At 40.1% G+C, this 18729-nt stretch overlaps 1 protein-coding gene across 2 annotated transcripts in view; it reads left to right on the top strand.

The window, feature by feature from the left end:
• Positions 1-18729, top strand: part of LOC145468072 (cytoplasmic dynein 1 heavy chain 1-like) — a 58664-nt gene that overhangs the window by 16806 nt on the left and 23129 nt on the right. For both annotated transcript variants that reach the window (XM_081451738.1, XM_081451737.1), the window contains exons 30-63: positions 90-275; positions 385-588; positions 1021-1303; positions 1542-1642; positions 1801-1951; positions 2038-2278; positions 2684-2867; positions 3142-3354; positions 3945-4097; positions 4609-4694; positions 5140-5296; positions 5795-6016; positions 6418-6621; positions 7276-7443; positions 8072-8305; positions 8686-8860; positions 9201-9354; positions 9855-10020; positions 10412-10575; positions 11339-11525; positions 12188-12283; positions 12711-12806; positions 13020-13181; positions 13565-13687; positions 13841-13932; positions 14384-14477; positions 15064-15255; positions 15738-15830; positions 16156-16242; positions 16569-16634; positions 16819-16906; positions 17306-17501; positions 17633-17750; positions 18497-18586. In XM_081451738.1, the coding sequence (XP_081307864.1) occupies positions 90-275; positions 385-588; positions 1021-1303; positions 1542-1642; positions 1801-1951; positions 2038-2278; positions 2684-2867; positions 3142-3354; positions 3945-4097; positions 4609-4694; positions 5140-5296; positions 5795-6016; positions 6418-6621; positions 7276-7443; positions 8072-8305; positions 8686-8860; positions 9201-9354; positions 9855-10020; positions 10412-10575; positions 11339-11525; positions 12188-12283; positions 12711-12806; positions 13020-13181; positions 13565-13687; positions 13841-13932; positions 14384-14477; positions 15064-15255; positions 15738-15830; positions 16156-16242; positions 16569-16634; positions 16819-16906; positions 17306-17501; positions 17633-17750; positions 18497-18586 (5226 nt within the window). The remainder of the gene's footprint in view (positions 1-89; positions 276-384; positions 589-1020; positions 1304-1541; positions 1643-1800; positions 1952-2037; positions 2279-2683; positions 2868-3141; positions 3355-3944; positions 4098-4608; positions 4695-5139; positions 5297-5794; positions 6017-6417; positions 6622-7275; positions 7444-8071; positions 8306-8685; positions 8861-9200; positions 9355-9854; positions 10021-10411; positions 10576-11338; positions 11526-12187; positions 12284-12710; positions 12807-13019; positions 13182-13564; positions 13688-13840; positions 13933-14383; positions 14478-15063; positions 15256-15737; positions 15831-16155; positions 16243-16568; positions 16635-16818; positions 16907-17305; positions 17502-17632; positions 17751-18496; positions 18587-18729) is intronic.

The following is an 18729-nucleotide window of genomic DNA, read 5'->3' as shown; positions in this document are numbered from 1 at the left end:
AACACCCAGCAAATTGGCAAGATGTTTGACGGTCATTATGAAAATATCATTTAAGTTTAACCTTGGTGCAAACCTTTGTCTCTCTCCAGGTGGTCTTCAAGAAGCCTGTGTCATTGAAGGAACATCCCAAAGTGAATGAATGGCTGACATGTGTCGAGTCTGAGATGCGTACTACTCTGGCTACCTTACTGGCTGAGGCAGTGACTGATGTACAACAGTTTAATTCCGAGAGCATTGATGGGCAGCAGTACATGAAGTGGGTTGATGGATTTCAGGTAAGATGGGTGCTTTGTCTGATTCACATGCACAATAAAGTATATCAGTTTAATCTCTTGCTGATTGATAGATACTCATCTAATCCGATTAATTATTTCCTTCTTGTAGGCCCAACTTGTAGTTCTAGCTTCTCAGATTGCATGGTCAGAAAGCTGTGAAAACGCATTGCAGACAATCTCCTCATCTTCCAACCAGAAAGACTTGGAGCCAATGTTGAAGGTCCTCAGAGTTGTCGAAGCCACATTGAACATCCTGGCTGACTCTGTCCTGCAAGAACAGCCTCCAGTGAGACGACGCAAACTGGAACACTTGGTAAGCCTGTAAATCAGTCTGTTTGGTGGAGTTTTTTTATCAATGACATATTTTCATTTTCTGTATAAGTACTGAATCAACTTTTGGCAGTTTATACATGTAGGGGGTCTTTAAAAGGGCCAATGTCAACAATGGGAGAGTAGAGTTTTAAAACTAACTTCAGATATATTATCACCAACTTTGAAATCAGGTTTATATCATATCTTTGAATGCCTGGTTCACTTTGATATGCCAGGGTAAAACTGTAAACTCAAAAATGTTGGTTATTTAAATTTGATGGTAGAAAATGTGTAATCATACATACATACATGTAGATAAGTGTAATCCTACATGTAAATTAGTGAAAATCTTTTTTTGGAGAACCAGAGCTATAGTTGTAGAAATCAGTAGGACGGTTTGTTAAAAGGCATACTAATTAATTTTCCTATTCAGATTATTGAACATGTTCATCAACGTGATGTGACACGCCAGCTGATTGGTGCACAAGTCACAAGTACCAGGGCTTTTGAATGGCTTAGTCAGATGAGGTTTTACTTCGACCCGAAGCAGAAAGATGTTCTGCAACAGCTGTCAATCCACATGGCCAATGCCAAGTTTAATTATGGCTTTGAGTACCTTGGAGTTCAAGACAAGCTTGTCCAGACCCCGCTGACAGATCGCTGTTATCTTACCATGACTCAAGCTTTGGAAGGAAGATTAGGAGGGTCACCATTTGGTGAGTTGGTTCTCTGGTTCCACGTACATGTAGCAATTATACTGTCGATAAACTTTTTAAACAATTTTCACCTTGAAATAATTATGTTTCCTGAAGTGAACTGCTTAAAAATTGTCGTCTTTCATGGTGGAGAAGAAACCTGGTGAACCTCCCTTTGAAAAACCCTCCTTTGACTCTTTATAGTGCTGTCTTTCTTTTCCAATCTAAATGATTATTGAGTTGTGTTTTGTGTGTTTAGGTCCTGCTGGCACAGGAAAGACAGAATCAGTGAAAGCTCTTGGTCATCAGCTGGGAAGATTTGTGTTGGTCTTTAACTGTGATGAGACATTTGACTTCCAGGTGAGTTCTAGCACTGTTCTGCTGTAGACTTTACAGAAACCTGACTCAAGTGCAAGTCTTTTGAACCTTTCAGCTCTGAAAGCTATAAGGCTCTTTTAAGTTAACAGTTACAAGAATGTTGTGGACATTGTCTAATCCATCTTTTATCTCTTTCCCAGGCCATGGGCCGTATCTTTGTAGGTCTCTGTCAGGTTGGTGCCTGGGGCTGCTTTGATGAATTCAACCGTTTGGAGGAGAGAATGTTGTCAGCTGTGTCTCAACAAATACAGACCATTCAGCTGTCACTCAGAGAAGGCAGCAATGACACATGTAAGGCAATAACTGAAAATATTACTGCAGTTATTTGGTATTATTTGAAAAGTATGGGACTAAAATTATATTTCATCCATTTTCAGCAACAGCCATTACCATTGAGCTGGTTGGCAAGCAAGTGAGAGTGAGCCGTGACATGGCAATCTTCATTACAATGAATCCAGGCTATGCTGGAAGATCCAACCTCCCAGACAACTTGAAGAAGTTGTTCCGTAGCTTGGCCATGACTACTCCTGACAGGCAGCTCATTGCACAGGTCATGTTGTACTCACAGGGCTTCAGAACTGCAGAGAAACTGGCAACCAAGATTGTTCCATTCTTCAAGTACGTAATAATGAAGTAGTTATAAAATGTTGAAAAGGCAAATCACAAAAACAAAGATAGACATCTGGATCTGTATTTTCTCATGACAAATTTTCATTGAATGTTGGAAAATTTAACCAAATAATCCTAGAATTGTACACAAACTGTAAGTAGTTACCGTCACGCCACACATTTTCAGATTAGCGTTTTTGTCCTTCAGTGTATGCTGATTTGTAGAGTCGTGCCTAGTACATATAATTAGAAAGTTGGGATTCAGTGGTCAGTCAGTCATGGTACTTGACTGTATTCTTTGTGAGAAGACTTAAACTATCTCCACCAGGCTTTATGGCATGTTGATTAGCTTATTTGACAATTCATAAAACATTGGTAAGCCGATGCATTTTTATTCTGTATGAAATTCTGCAGACTTTGTGGAGAACAGCTTTCTAACCAGTCACATTATGACTTTGGTCTTCGTGCCCTGAAGAGTGTGCTGGTCAGTGCTGGTAATGTCAAACGTGAGAAGATTCAGAGGATCAAAGAGAGTCTGACTGAAGAAGGGCAAGAGGCTGATGAGGCAGCCATCTCTGAGAGTCTAAACGAACAAGAGGTACACAATTTACTTCAACAAAAGTCCACAAGTAATTCCTGAAAGTGCAGTGTTCTAATTTGATGTGACAGTCAATTGCCCTACTTTACATGGCTGTACCCTTCTAGGTTCAGCACAACTCAACGTAACTCCTACTCAACTCAACTCTGCTCTACTCCATGCCATGTTGTGCTGTGCCACGCCACGCCACGCTGCGCTGCTCCAATCCTTTTTTTCATCAAAAATACTTGTTCAAGTCATTGATATTAAATATTGCTGCTCTTCTTCCAACCAGATCTTGATCCAGAGTGTTTATGAGACAGTGGTGCCGAAACTTGTGGCAGAAGACATCCCTCTTCTTCAAAGCTTGTTGTCAGATGTCTTCCCTGGAGTGCGTTATGTTGGTGCTGAGATGAAGGGCCTCAAGGCTGAGATTAAGAAAGTGTGCACAGAGATGAACCTTGTATATGGAGAGGGAGAAGAACAAGGAAGTGCGTGGGTGGAGAAGGTAACTAAAGGTGTTTATGCTATAGCAAATTGCAACCATGTTTATTCTAGATGGCATGCAAAGTCACGGCAGATTTGCAATGATGGCAAAATGAACCCTAGTCCCAAAATATATCAATTGAAAAGGAATTTGATTCATATGAGGGCGAGCATGCAAGTGAAGCTCTCTTTAATGTGAAAGCTTTAGGTCGCACCTTAATTTAATTTTTAAAAAACATAAGGCTACTTGGTAAAGGGTTTATAGGGAAATCTTTTTATTCATGTCTATTCTCTGATTGTCTCACATGCATATATATTTATGAGTAACCAATCTGTAGCAGTGAAAAAAATGTATCTTTGTTATGAAGTAAGAAACACAAATAATTTATGAGAGGAGTACATTGAATATTCATGGAAATAGTTCATTTTCTGTCCAGAGCATCATCTAATTTAAAAACAATTTGTTAATGTTAAAACACTTAATTCAGGTCTCAACTTGAGGGATGACTACATGTAAATAATTCTCTATGATCTTTGCAGTTAACAAAGACTTGATCAATCATACTTGAGAACATATTAATGACATCTTCTTCATTGTTGTTGTTGTTTTAGATCCTTCAGCTGTATCAGATCTCCCAGATTCATCACGGCCTGATGATGGTTGGACCCAGTGGTAGTGGCAAGTCCTCAGCCTGGCGCACACTGCTGAAAGCCTTAGAAAATCTGGAGGGTGTCGAGGGTGTGGCACATGTTGTTGACCCCAAGGTATTTAAAGTTGCATGACCTAACAGACCATTTTCATATTCTCAGTACTTGACTTGAACTAGCTTGCAATGGAGGCTCATGTGGGAAAATATCATTACATAGAGATTAATGTCATTTGCATTTGAAAAGACTCACCGCTTTAGCCTACTTGCAACCTACAGTAGTTCCAGTCCAGTACCGAGAATATGAATATGGCCAATTAAAGTACTCTGTACATCAAGTCTGGGAAAATGGTTCAGAGGAAAGTTTCATAAAGGTCTATGATTTTTTATCATTGTTAGTAATGTATGTCTATAAACACAGTCACGACTTTTTTAATAGGTAATTAATTTGTACTAGTAGAACAGTTTTCAATGTAAGTACACGGTAATTGGTTTGGTGTTGGTTTTGTGGCACCCAGTTGAAAGCTGCTCTAATACTTCTAAGGAACTTAATATCTAGAAAACAATTCAGTTCAACCATAACAAGGAAACTGTCTCTAATGTATCCTCTTGGTTGATTTTGTTTTCAGGCCATCTCCAAGGAGGCCTTGTATGGAACACTTGATCCTAACACAAGGGAATGGACTGATGGATTGTTTACACATATACTGAGAAAGTAAGGGACCCTTCTGAAAATGCACTGTTTCTGTTGAGTACCGTAACTGCTAATCAGCACAGAAGCACAGTATGGCATTTCTCTTACAAGCCTAAAGAGAATTCAAATGGTTTTTTTTTTTTTTTTTTTACTTAAAATCATGTCTCTTGCTACCGGATGCACTCTACGTTCTAATGGCCTGATGCTAACATCTAACGGTTGGGCTAACGCCTCTAATGTTTTTAAGAAAACATTCTGATGGATGACTAGCGGATGCTTAATGCTTTTGCCCATCTAATGAATAAGTGTTAAGGTATGTTTTCCGGTTCACGGTCACAAATTGATGTGCAGCTTCAGTAAAGAGTTGCAATTTTTCAAACCTTACTTAATATTGAAATTAATACAAAGCAAATATTTTGTTCCAATCCCTTAATAAATTAAGATGTTCTCACTTTTTGTATTCAAGGATCATTGACAATGTGCGAGGAGAGATCAACAAGAGGCAGTGGATCATTTTTGATGGTGATGTTGATCCAGAGTGGGTGGAGAACTTAAACAGTGTTCTGGATGACAACAAGCTGTTGACTTTGCCAAATGGTGAACGTCTAGGCATTCCATCCAATGTAAGCGAAAATATTGCAGAGTGATTATTTCTTGTTATTGACCCTGTTTGCACAGGCCGATTTAGACAGTAAAGCAACACAACTAATTGTTTCATGTTGCAAGCAAGTTGTAGGTTTGATACACAGGGGAAAAAAATCACGTCGAGCACTTGCTGTAAGCTTGTTTGTAAGGTCAAATGTTGTTTTTTGTTTGGATTTGTCAGTGCTTGTATGTGGACTCCTCTGCTTGCTTCTGTGAAAATAGAAGCTAGAAAGACCCAGATTTTAAAGGAGCAATGTCACAGTTCACCCTAAATGTTTCAAGTTCATCATTTATAATCCATGTAAATCTTTTCCATCCTTAACCATCCTTGTTCACCTATGGTTTATTATTAATAATCTCTTTGGTGTTTTTCTATCTTAGTAGACCACTATTTTCAGGTTTCCTTCAGTTCAAAGGTAGTTTTGTCCGGGCCAAAATAACTCAAAATGTTGAGGTGTTACATTTGCTGTGTTTAGGTGCGCATCATGTTTGAAGTGCAGGACCTACGCTTTGCAACTTTGGCAACTGTCAGCCGTTGTGGTATGGTGTGGTTTAGTCAGGACGTCCTGTCAACTGAGATGATCTTTGACAACAACCTGTTCATAATGAAGAGAGTGCCAGTGGAAGAGGTTGAAGAGGAGACCAGACGCATCAAACCTCAGGGACAGAATGAAGATGTTTTGTCACCTACAATGCAGGTATATATGGTAGTCAAACAATGGTTCACAGATTGATACTGACTATGCTGATTTTATCTGTGGTGCTGCTTTATGGTTTTAAAAACCCAAGTTAGTGTTTCCTTGTAGATTCAAACCTCAGGCCAATTGTAGAAGGCTTCTAACTTTTACACCTGTGGATGAAACCCCAGTGTGTGACCATTCAAATGAAAGCTATTGAGCAGTACTTTCACATGGCACTGTTTATTACACTGTACACGGTGATTATAATTGTGAAGTCTGTGCGTGAAACCCTAGTATGTGAACATAGAGCTGTTCTATCATGAAGTGTTGGTTGTTCTGCTGTGGTAGCTCATGGACACATTTGTTGCTGTCCCTTAGATCTTGCGAACATTAAAATGTTTTTAATTAACTTTTTATAGGTTCAGTGTGACTTTGTGGATATTATCCATGAGCATTTCTCGTCAAATGGTCTGGTTGTAAAGTGCCTGGAGTTTGCCTTCAAGCAGGAGCACATCATGGATTTCACACGCATGAGGGCACTGGAATCATTGTTCTCCATGATTCACCAAGGAATCAGAAATGTCCTTCAGTACAATCAGCAACACCCTGACTTTCCAATGGAGGTACACTAATGTCTTGTGTAGTAACATGCCTTCTTACCAACGTTGTATTGTTAAATCAGTGTTGACACTAAGCTTGGAAGAAGGTGGCTGCCCTTGTGCAGGACCCATCGGAAGGAGTAAGGCGGGCCCATGTCAACTTCCTTTAGAGGGCCATTTACAAAAACTAGTAACATTAGGGTGTGTCAAAATATGAAATTGCAAAATGACAATGCTACAACGGTTAACCTAAATAGCATTCTGATTAGCCTAACAAGTGCTCTGTTTAGTCTAAATAGCACTCAAGTTGCCTAAATAGGACTCTGGTTAGCTTGAATAGCACTCACATTAGCCTAAAATAGCACTCATTTTGCCATTTCATGTTTGAAACATGCCTCTAACATTATAGAATACCTGCTGGAGGTCTGGGGACTACCAGTTCTTGGCAAGTCAGGAGTAAGTCCTGCAAATGGTTACTGAATAGATGTTGTATTTTATTTGCATATCACCCCAACTAAACTTGAGCGTAACATAGAGGGGAAGTCTTATAGGCTCTCAGCATCTCAATCTATCCAGTAGGCAAAGGCTACTGTAATAGAGACTAGGTATCTATATACCAGTGTTAGGGCTTAACATCAACCGTCTATACACATATTTCTGCTTATTTCCTTCTAACAGAGAGACCAGTTAGAACGTTATATCCCACGCTATCTGATCTTCTGCATCTTGTGGGCATTCTCTGGAGACTGCAAATTGAAGACACGAGAAGACCTTGGAAGCTTCATCAAGAGTATCACCACAATCCCCTTGCCATCTAGTTCAACGTCATCTATTGTGGATTATGAGGTATGTTGAGTTTGAAAACAAAGAAAACTTAAATTGTTTATGTGCATGTTATCTAAAAAACTGTCTTTGAGTTGAATGGTGTGGAAGTCTTAAAATATTTTTTTTAAACAAAAAATAGACTAAGATTTCTTCAATGGTAGCTTGAATGGACTAAGGGTTAAAGATATATCTTGAGATCAGATCTACTTTACCTAACAAATTACATCAAAATTGAGTATAAACACTACTTGAAATGTTTGAGGGTAGGTGCCTTAAAGGTAGCAGAAGAGGAGAGTAACAATCTCTTCTACAGCCAGGAGATCACCATGGCAAACCAGGCATCCAGACACCTGTCAACACAGCACTGTGAAGAAACAATGTGTGGAAGGTGTACCTAACCAAGTGGGAGGTAGGAAGGGAGGGAGGGAGGGAGGGATGGAAGGAAGGAAAGAGGAAAGAGGAAAGAGGAAGGTAAACTAAACAACCAAGCAAGCACTACACTACAAGCAAAGCACATGACATTGGCCCTGGAACTCCTTCCGGTACCTCCCATGTACATATCAGATAGACCAGACCGCTTAAATTTCATTGAGCCCAATATAAAGAGGACTTTCCTAGTGATGACCACTTACGTCTGTTTTCTCTCCAGGTTACAATCCAGGGTGAGTGGGTGCTGTGGCAGTCCAAGGTCCCACAGATTGAAGTGGAAACTCACAAAGTGGCAGCACCAGACATTGTAGTACCAACAGTAGACACTGTGCGACATGAGGCACTGTTGTACACCTGGCTGGCAGAGCACAAGCCAATGGTACTCTGTGGCCCCCCTGGCAGTGGCAAGACTATGACTCTCTTCAGTGCCTTGAGAGCTCTGCCTGATATGGAGGTGTGTGATTTGATTTGGAATATCACAGAAAGCTAACAACTAAAATGAGGAAATTTTCCTCTGATTCCATTGACGACTCCATTGCTTATGATCCAATGAAAACTAGATTGTTGTAGTCAGAGGCAGAGGTAGAAACCAACTAACCACAAGGCCCAGAATCGAGCACTGTGACTGGTTTAGTTCTCCCCTTCTGCTTCAGACTACAATACGTAGTTTTCGCTGGAACATAAGTGACAGAGTCATACATGTAAGTGGAATCAGTATTCTGCTTCTGACTTCATTAGTTTGATTTTCACTAGATCATACCACTCTGCACTTCTGATTACGACTCCAATGGTGACTCCCTCCTTATTGAAAACTAGTCTTTTTGTCTCCTGTAGGTTGTTGGCTTGAACTTCTCCAGTGCTACATCTCCAGAGCTGCTCCTGAAGACATTTGACCATTACTGTGAGTACAGAAGAACTCCTAATGGACTCGTCCTGGCTCCAGTACAGCTTGGAAAGTGGATGGTGTTGTTCTGTGACGAGATCAATCTTCCGGACATGGACAGCTATGGTAAGAGAGAAGAAAAAATAATAACACTGTATTAAATTAGATTAGATTTTTCTGCCAGGCAAGTAACGTTTCATTCTCACTTGCCCAATGGGAAAGGACCTCTTCTAACTAAATCAAAAAGAGCAATTTAAGACTTGCCAAGGATTAGCAAGCCTTTTGAGCTACTTGTCTGAAGGGCAAGCCAGAATTCAAGTTATTTTTTCAAGTCCTGTACTCATTCTTTGCTCCAGCCAGCATTATTTTAATTCCTTATTTTTCTTTATTTTATAAGTACATGTACATCTGGAGAATTAAATAGTTACTTTGATCTCTCATGTAAAATCTTTCATTTGAACTCTAGGTACCCAGCGAGTCATTTCCTTCCTGAGGCAAATCGTTGAGCATGGTGGGTTCTACCGCACCACTGACCAGGCCTGGGTCACCATCGAGAGGATTCAGTTTGTTGGAGCTTGTAACCCTCCTACGGATCCTGGCAGGAAACCATTGTCACACAGGTTGGTTTTGTATTAAACTAAACTTATCATACTGTGACTTTGCTCCTGTTTTGAAAGTGTTCTCCATAGAAACTTGCTTAATGTGTTGGTGGAATGCACGTTTTCAGACAGACGCAACGCAGACAGAAACTTGGTTATCTACTCATTTTTCCAGTCAAAAGCCCCTCTCTCCTTTCACCTCTTTTACTAGAAGGTACCTCTTTGCAGTGAGGTTTTAAAAATAATGGCGATACCGGTATCACTGAAAGATCTACTTCGTTGTGGAAAGTTAGAAACTACCAACCTTCCTGTCACATTTCTTAGCACAATTATAGACCTCCACAAACATCAATCTAACGAGCCCCTCCTCCCATGATCCTTTTCAAAGTCATTTTACGCCAGGCCTGCACGTGTCAAGCGGAACATACTGTATGTGCTTTCTTGTTATTCAGAACTGTATTTCACAAAATTTTGATATGAAAAGCAACCCGTTTTAACTAGCCTATCTTCTTTGTTTTCAGGTTCCTACGTCATGTACCAGTCATCTATGTTGACTACCCAGGTCCCACATCTCTAACACAGATCTATGGAACATTCAATCGTGCAATGTTGAGAATTGTTCCACCACTGAGGAGCTATGCACAGCCTTTGACAGATGCCATGGTCGAGTTCTACTCAATGTCTCAGGTAGGATTAGCCATCAAGCCTGTTCCACTATTTGAATCAATCTTAGTTTCTCTGTTTGGTATGAAAACATGTATGTTTGTGTTGATTTGTTATTAGCTTTGAATGCTGTGTTTAACTTTCTTTGAGCTTGTTGATGAAACATCAAAAGATTCCTAGTGAATCCTTGGCATTGGAGACATGTTTTTGGTAGCAGGTGATCTTGCATAGATGCAAAACATATAAAAATATCATTTCTCCAGATTGCGATATGAACTTCTTTTAACTTTCATATTTGACAGAAGAGTGAAGATACACATGACTTTTACTGTACCTTCAAATTTCCCCTATATTGTATTAATGTGAAAAGGAGAAACGAGAGACCTGTGTTCACTTTTTTTCTTTTTGGTGGCAGGAACGTTTCACCCAAGACATGCAGCCACATTACATCTACAGTCCTCGTGAAATGACTCGATGGGTGAGAGGAATCTGTGAAGCGTTGAAGCCTTTGGAGACTTTGTCAGTAGAGGGACTTGTTCGTCTCTGGGCGCATGAAGCATTGCGTCTCTTCCAGGACAGGTGAGGATTCTGGGTATTCTGTGATGTAACAGCTATGCGCACAACTGTTACATATCAAACTCAACAGACCGTGTTTGACCACATTTCCAAGCACTGAGAAGAGAGTTTAGAATATGACACATAGCGGAGTATTTTTGACGAACTTCGAGGTGTTTGGGAACGTGGTCAAACACTGTCTTGGGTGTTTGATATATCATCTCAATCGGAACTAGAACTGAAGAGAAAACGTTGAAATATGGTAGCCAAGGCCTTATCCACACTACGCCGGAGGAATTTGAAAACACAACTTACCGTTTACAGTAATCTGTCACGAGAGCGGAGCTTTCTGAAAGCGCTCGTCAAACCGGAGGAATTTAAAAACGCCGGCTTTTGGTTTTCCTGTGAACTTAAAATATTTTGAAAACAGAGCTTTTCGAGAAAGATAATCATGTGATATCCTTGACCGAGTTTTCCTCAAACATAAATCCAAATTGACCGGTGATTCATTGCTGCGTTTTTAAATTCCTCCCGCGTGGTGTGGACGGAAAACATTTGATGCGTTTTCAGAGTGAAACCTTGGTTTTCAAATTCCTCTGGCGTAGTGTGGACAGGGCCTAAGATCAGATATCCAAACACCGTCACGGTTATGATTGCCTTTGTTTAATCTTGGTGAATCATTGATTAGCTTGAGAATTCTGATTCAAACATCATGCATTGGAGCTTTGTCTTGAAAGTTGTAGGTTGACTCTGACAACTTTCATTTCTTGTTTTTGCTTTTCTCTAGGCTGGTCGAAGATGATGAGCGTAAGTGGACAGATGAGAACGTAAACAATGTTGCTTTGAAACATTTTCCCAACATAGATCGTAATGCTGCTCTGGTGCGACCAATCCTCTTCAGTAACTGGCTGTCCAAGGATTACATGCCTGTGGAACAGGAGGAGCTCAGAGACTTTGTAAAAGCCAGACTTAAGGTATGAATGAACCAACTGGGAAAGTTATTTTGTGGAAAATTGAGAGTTGGTAAGCTCTGTCAGTATTTGGAAAAAAGATTACTGGTATCTCAGTTTCCCATGTAATAGAACGGTATTCAACTGAGTGTCGAAAGTAATCAGGTAATTACTTTGGATTTGGGTTTACTACAGTTTGAGATTGACTGAGTAGTCTAATTGGTAAGTAACTGGTTTGTTTTGGTTTTACGACACATAATTGAAAACTGCTGTAAGAGGGTGTTACTGGGGTTTAAGTCATATCTGAAAATTGGTCAAAATTGTAACTTCCAGCTCACAAATGTTGCGTTGTTAAGCTAGCTGAGATATGGGCTGAAATTTTAACTGAGTAAACTAGTAGTTGTGAAATCACCGAAAATGTAACTGATGATTGAGAATCTAGGACGCCCATCCATGACGATGGAAGGGTAAATGAGGTTTAGATGTTTTCATGATGCAATAACGGGGTAGCGTACACTGATCACAAATCAGAGTAACGTAAGATTGTTTTCGTAACTTACTAAACCTTGCAAGATTTAATAACATTTTGTCGTTGTTTCCTTAAGGACGACACAACATATAACACGTTGCTCTCAATGCTGCTGTTCTGTAACCTGTTCTAACGTTCCAATTCGCCGTTTTGACAGGTGTTTTATGAGGAAGAGTTAGATGTGCCATTGGTGTTGTTCAATGAAGTGCTCGACCATGTTCTGAGAATTGACAGAATCTTTAGGCAGCCACAGGTGAGTGAGCAGTTACCTTTTTTTCTTTTTCCGCTATTCTTGTACAAATACTAAGGGCTTTTTCAAGGTCAAGATACAGAGGAAAAGTTGGAGGCAGCATGGCCGAGTGGTCAATGCGTCGGACTCTCAATCCATCGGTCCAAGGTTCGAGTTTCGATCTGACCACTACTGGATTTACTTCACGGTAGCCCCGAGTTCAAATCCTAGGCCACGCATGTAAATAACCAACTAGTTTGTCTCCGGCTAGTTGGGATATTTAACAATGTTATATTCAATTTGAATTATTTGTTTCAGTTGTTTGCTAGGCCCCACTATGCAGTTTGCATAGAATTAGTAAGAACGTGTTCTCAACTTGGGGTTGTAGAATAGATCTTAATCTAGTTGTAGTAAAATTATGTGATGGCAAGGGCAAATTTCTTTGTTCTAGGGTCACTTGTTGTTAATTGGTGTGAGTGGGGCTGGTAAGACCACATTGTCAAGATTTGTGGCGTGGATGAATGGTCTAAGTGTTTTCCAAGTGAAGGTATGTTGCGTTTACACATAATTTTGGCTGTTTGCAAATATCTGGCGTCTTATGAAACTCCTGCCTGTTTGGTTAACTTTTTTTTAACATAGGTTTTACGTTTTTTACTGTTACTCAAAACAAATATTTAGTTAACACTGTGTTGCAAGCCTTTTTCCATATTGTGGAGATACTGGAAGCATTAAATCTTGTGGTTAATATTCTAATTACTAGATCCATCGCAAGTATTTGGCTGCAGACTTTGATGAGGACTTACGAGCAGTCCTTAGACGTGCAGGCTGTAAAAATGAAAAGATTGTCTTCATTTTGGATGAATCCAACATTTTGGAGTCAAGCTTCTTGGAAAGAATGAACACACTGCTGGCAAATGGAGAGGTATTCTAACTATTTTTTCTTTTTTTCGTATTCTGGCTCTTTGGATTATTCTGACTTGATTTTTCTTGTTTCTATTTCTAAAATAGTTGCTCATTTTAGTTCAGTCACGTCCTGTTTTGAGTGATTTTGGCCACATGCAAAATTACCTTTAAATTGAAGGAAACCTGAAAATAATAGTTTATTAAGATAGAAAAGCACTTAAGAGATAATAATAAACCATGAAGGAACACAGATGGTTTAGGATGGAAAAGATTAACACGGATTACAAACGACGAACTTGAAAAATTTAGGCTAAACTCTTAAAGATGCGCAAACCATGACGTAGCCTCTTAAATGTGTCTTCTACAACTAAAGTAGCTAATCGCATGTTTTGTGGTTTTCAGGTTCCAGGATTGTTTGAAGGCGATGAGTACACCACTCTGATGACTCAGTGTAAGGAAGGTTCACAAAGAGAAGGACTTATGCTCGACAGCAGCGAGGAGCTGTACAAATGGTTCACACAGCAGGTTGGTGTGAGAACTTGTCGTTTCTTTCCGTCTCTCTCTCGAATTGTCAATTATAGAGGTACTGAAATTCTTTTTGAAAGCTGTTTTGTGTTGCCCCAAAATCGTCTCCAGTGGGTCAACATTTTGTATCACCTTTACTTTCTCTTCCCATAGGTCATGAACAACTTGCACGTTGTTTTCACTATGAATCCGTCATCAGAAGGTTTGAAGAGCCGAGCTGCTACTTCTCCAGCCTTGTTCAACAGGTAGACTTTCCAAACTTGAAACGTCCTTACAGGGTTACAAAGTAGTGCAATGTTTTATAGACCCTTTATGAAATTACAGTAGGTCTTAAAAAAGTGTGAGTGTAATAGTTCACTATTAACGCAAAGCTACGCGACGCAGCACAGGAACAGAAGATGGAAAGCAGAGAAATAAGTCTTGATAATCTACTTTGCCACGAAAAACCACCACAAGCTGCTTAATTCAGTGTGGAGGTCATGGATTGTTTTGCTGCCAAGGTCAAAGATTTTTTATTTATCGCGTGTGGTTCCTATTTCATTTCTAGGGCCAACGCTTAAAGGGAAATTACTGGGTTATTTTCCTGCACTGAAAAATACTTCCGAGTTAATTTTGTCTTTTCCGAAGTCTGAAGTGTCGATCTCTAATCAGAAAATTAGCCTGGATCTGTTCTAACTTTTTCTGATGTGTTTGTAGATGTGTTCTCAACTGGTTTGGAGATTGGTCCACTGGTGCGCTATATCAAGTTGGCAAAGAGTTCACCAGCAAGATTGACTTGGAGAAATCAAATGTAAGAATAACTACAAGATGTTACTTACTATATGTCTCATTCTTTCACAAGCCCGCTTGGTCCACAAGGTGGACAAAATCCATATCAGGTTAACGTTTACAAGGCCCCGTCCACATTACACTGGGAGAATTTGAAAATAAAGGTTACACTCTGAAAATGCATTAAATGTTTTCTGTCCACACTAAGTCGGAGGAATTTAAAAAAGTAGCAATAAATAGATTTATGTTTAAGGAAAACTCAGGCAGGGAAATCACATGATTGTTGTGACGCAATCGGTTTTGAAAAGTCCTGTTTTCAAAATGTTTTCAAAACAAAAAGATGGCGTTTTCAATTTCCTCTGGTTTGGAAAGCGTTTTTGAAAAGCTCCGTTTTCGTGACGGATTAGTGTGGACGGTAGGCCTGACCGTAGAAATAAAGCTGCGTTTTCAAATTCCTCCGGCGTAGTGTGGATGGGACCTAGCTGTTTGTGCCTTCACTGTGGTTTAAATACCCAAACACTCAAGATCACGTTTTTCCCTCTTCATTTATTGGAAAGTTTTTAAGAATCATTGTGGTTATCATGACCTGTTTTCTGTTGCGTCTACAGTACACTCCACCAGACTACCTTCCCAAAGTCTATGAAGACCTGCCCATGCATCCCAGCCACAGAGAAGCAGTCATCAACGCATTTGTGTATGTTCACCAAACCCTGCACCAGGCCAACTCGAGGTTAGCTAAGAGAGGAGGTCGCGTGATGGCCATCACGCCTCGTCACTATCTCGATTTCATTAACCACTACGTAAGTGATAGTGCAATCCATCTATCTGTCTAATTGTTGAGTGAGAGTTCAGGTTACCTTCAATAATCCGGTGTCAACCTTTTGTGTAGTGAGAGGTCAAGGGTAAAGTGTTTTTACGAGCCAAATGACCCATCACGTCTCCGGTTTCTTTGCAGCCTAAAGCGACTAGGAGGATTTCTACTCTCCCCTGGATGGGATGCTAGTCCATTGCGTGGTTACCCCCCAGCGCTAAATTCGGTGGTACCCATTTATACACCTGGATGGAGACAGGCATTGAGAGAGTAAAGTGTCTTGCCCAAGAACATAACACAATGTCCCCGGCCAGGGCTCGAATCCAGACTGCTCAATTCGTAGTCGAGCGCACTAACCATTATGCTACCGCGACTCCCTTTTCTGTAGTGTGGGTTGTGCATTTTTTTCCTGGCCCTAGTTCACTTATGAAAGAAGTGTTACTGTGTGACTGATATCTGTGTTATGTTTAGGTGAAATTGTTTAACGAGAAGAGATCTGACCTTGAAGAGCAACAGCTTCACTTGAATGTTGGTTTGCAAAAGATCCGTGAGACTGTAGACCAGGTAAGAACTTCTTATTTATTGCGAAAGTGATCAAAATCCAATTTCCCCATACAGAATTAATACATACTAACATAGTCAAGCAGAATGATGAGGAGAATAAAGAAAATTATCAACCAGACTTCAAAGGACTACTTCTGTTATATTCTTAAGTCATAAGACCAAATAGGTTTGAAGCATAACTGAAGGACACTTCTTACAGTAGCGTCAATCTTTCTTACGTTTGTAACAGAGATATTACGTTCTTTCGCATTGCGTTACTCTTTGATATATTGAATTACATCGCGTTACAATTAGTGGCGTTACATTATATTTACCTCTGTTTTAGGTTGAAGAGCTTCAAAAGAGTCTGTCACTCAAGAGTCAGGAACTAGAGGCAAAGAATGCCCTTGCCAATCAGAAACTCAAACAGATGGTGAGTTAAAACTGGAGCACGTTTTCTTAAAAGGCAGTAGGTCAATATGAACGTTTCTAGAGACAGAATAGAAGTGCACCCATTTCTTGGTTGCTCTTTTAACGTGATGTAGCTGTAAAAGTTACTTCTCTCTGTAAAGTTACCAGCAAACATACAGCATCTGGTATCTGATATTTTGATCATCGTACTGATAGCTTGATATGAAAGGAAATTCTCTCAACCAGTCCCAAAAGAAATATATATGGAGCTAATGACTGTGCTGTACAGGTCTTCCGAGTCTAAAATAATGTTTGTTGGTCTAATACAACTTGCAAATTATCTTCCAGGTTAAAGACCAGCAAGAAGCAGAGAAGAAGAAAGTTGCATCCATGGAAATTCAAGCTACGATCGAGGTTAGGACTTTGGGGCAGTTAAATCGCCGGGCTTTTAACAAAGAGAGCTAAGCAAAGAGAGCTGTTACCGAAATTGCAAGCTTTTCACGGCATGTGGTGTTGAAAAATAGGTTTGCAGTGGGTATATGTGCCTATTGTGGCAGTTGGCTCTGGCCTTGATTGGTATTTGTTTGTGCTCTTTCAGAAACAAACTAAGGAGATAAAAGAGAAGCAAACCAGTGTGATGGCAGAACTTGCCAAAGTAGAACCAGCCGTGCAGGATGCAAAGATGGGTAAGTTTTCCAGAGCATAGCACTGTACCCGTACAAAACTACCAAAGCACAGTTGTGACAAATATTCCGCTGACACTGATCTTAGAGACATTGTGAGCCGGAAGTGGACGGTACCAAATGAATATACCGCTTAATAGCGTTCATTTGGATGGTTATACATGAGGATTTTATTAACTGACTTGAGAGTAAGATCTACAACGTAATAAATCAAAGTCAAATATCAGCATCGATACAACGTCGAGATCACAGCATTAAACAGAATCTTGAACCAGGGGAAGTCGAAATGATGTACCACCAAATTCTCAAATCCAACATAAACGAATTGTGTTGAAGACAGTAAGGAGAATTTATATTGTAAGTTTGGGACTGAAATGGGTAAATGATTGTTTCCTTTCACAGCTGTTAAGTCGATCAAGAAGCAGCATCTTGTGGAGGTTCGTTCCATGGGTAACCCTCCCCCTGCAGTCAAGCTTGCCTTGGAATCCATCTGTTTGTTGCTCGGAGAGCAGGCTACAGACTGGAGGACCATTCGAGGTGTCATCATCAAGGACAACTTCATTTCCACCATTGTGAACTTCTCGACAGAGGACATTTCGTAAGTAGCGAGATCGTCCCTAAAACAGGGTAACTTAACATTCCGGTAGTAACCTCCCCTGAAAATAAGACAGTGAATAACAAAGCCCACCAAATGTGAGACAACTATAAGACCTTTTCTCTCCATTTTAGAGATGACATCCGGAAAATAATGGTCAGCAAGTACCTCAGCAACCCTGACTACAACTTTGAGAAAGTGAACCGAGCCAGTTTGGCTTGTGGTCCTCTTGTGAAATGGTCCATTGCACAGGTACATTTTAAAATGACGGAGCTTTTAACTCTGAAAAAACTCTTTATTATTATTTAACCCCCAAAAGCGGCAATAGAACTTTTAGTTTAGCTTCTATGTTTCATAGAAAGACACCAAATTGGTGGTAATTGGAGATATACTTGATCCAAACTCAAAGAAGTAAAGTAGTTCAAAAGTAAATTGTGCGGAAGGCGCACATTAACTGAACAACATGTCAAAAGCTTAGGCCCGTCCACAATGCGCCGGAAAAATTTGGAAACGCAGCTTTATTTCTATGGTTAGGCCTACCGTCCACACTAATCCGTCACAAAAACGGAGCTTTTCGTAAACGCTCTTCAAACCGGAGGAAATTGAAAACGCTGACTTTGCGTTTGTGTGGACGGAAAACGTTTTGAAAACGGAACTTTTCGAAAACGATGAAGTCACGATGATCATGTGATATCCCTGACCGAGTTTTCCTCAAATCCAAAATGACCGGTGATTGTTGCGTTTTCAAATTTCTCCGGCGTAGTGTGGACAGAAAACATTTCATGCGTTTTTTGATTGAAACCTCCATTTCTAAATTTCTCCGGCGCAGTGTGGACAGGAAACATTTGATGCGTTTCTTGATGGAGACGTCAATTTCTAAATTTCTCCGGCGTAGTGTGGACGGTGCCTTAGAGCTGGGAATTTTCCCACACGTTGCCTACACATAGGTATGGGTACCAACATAGGAATACTAATCGATTTTATTGCTAATGTTACAGATCAGTTATGCAGACATGCTTACAAAGGTAGACCCATTGAGGAATGAACTTAAGAGCTTGGAGATCGAAGCACAGGCCAGCAGAATCAAGGTGAGAAATGGATGTTTTACAGTACAACGAGCGAACATTTTAGATCTGGAGATTTTAGCTCCGTCTTGTTAGAAGGCCCCTGTTTCCCTTGTCATTCTTATGCAAAGCCAGTCTCAGTTTTATGCTATCCAACTGTCAAAGAG

Source organism: Orbicella franksi, chromosome 14, assembly GCF_964199315.1.
Source record: "Orbicella franksi chromosome 14, jaOrbFran1.1, whole genome shotgun sequence".
NCBI classification, from domain to species: Eukaryota; Metazoa; Cnidaria; class Anthozoa; order Scleractinia; family Merulinidae; genus Orbicella; species Orbicella franksi.
This window is presented reverse-complemented; position numbering and strand designations above follow the sequence as displayed.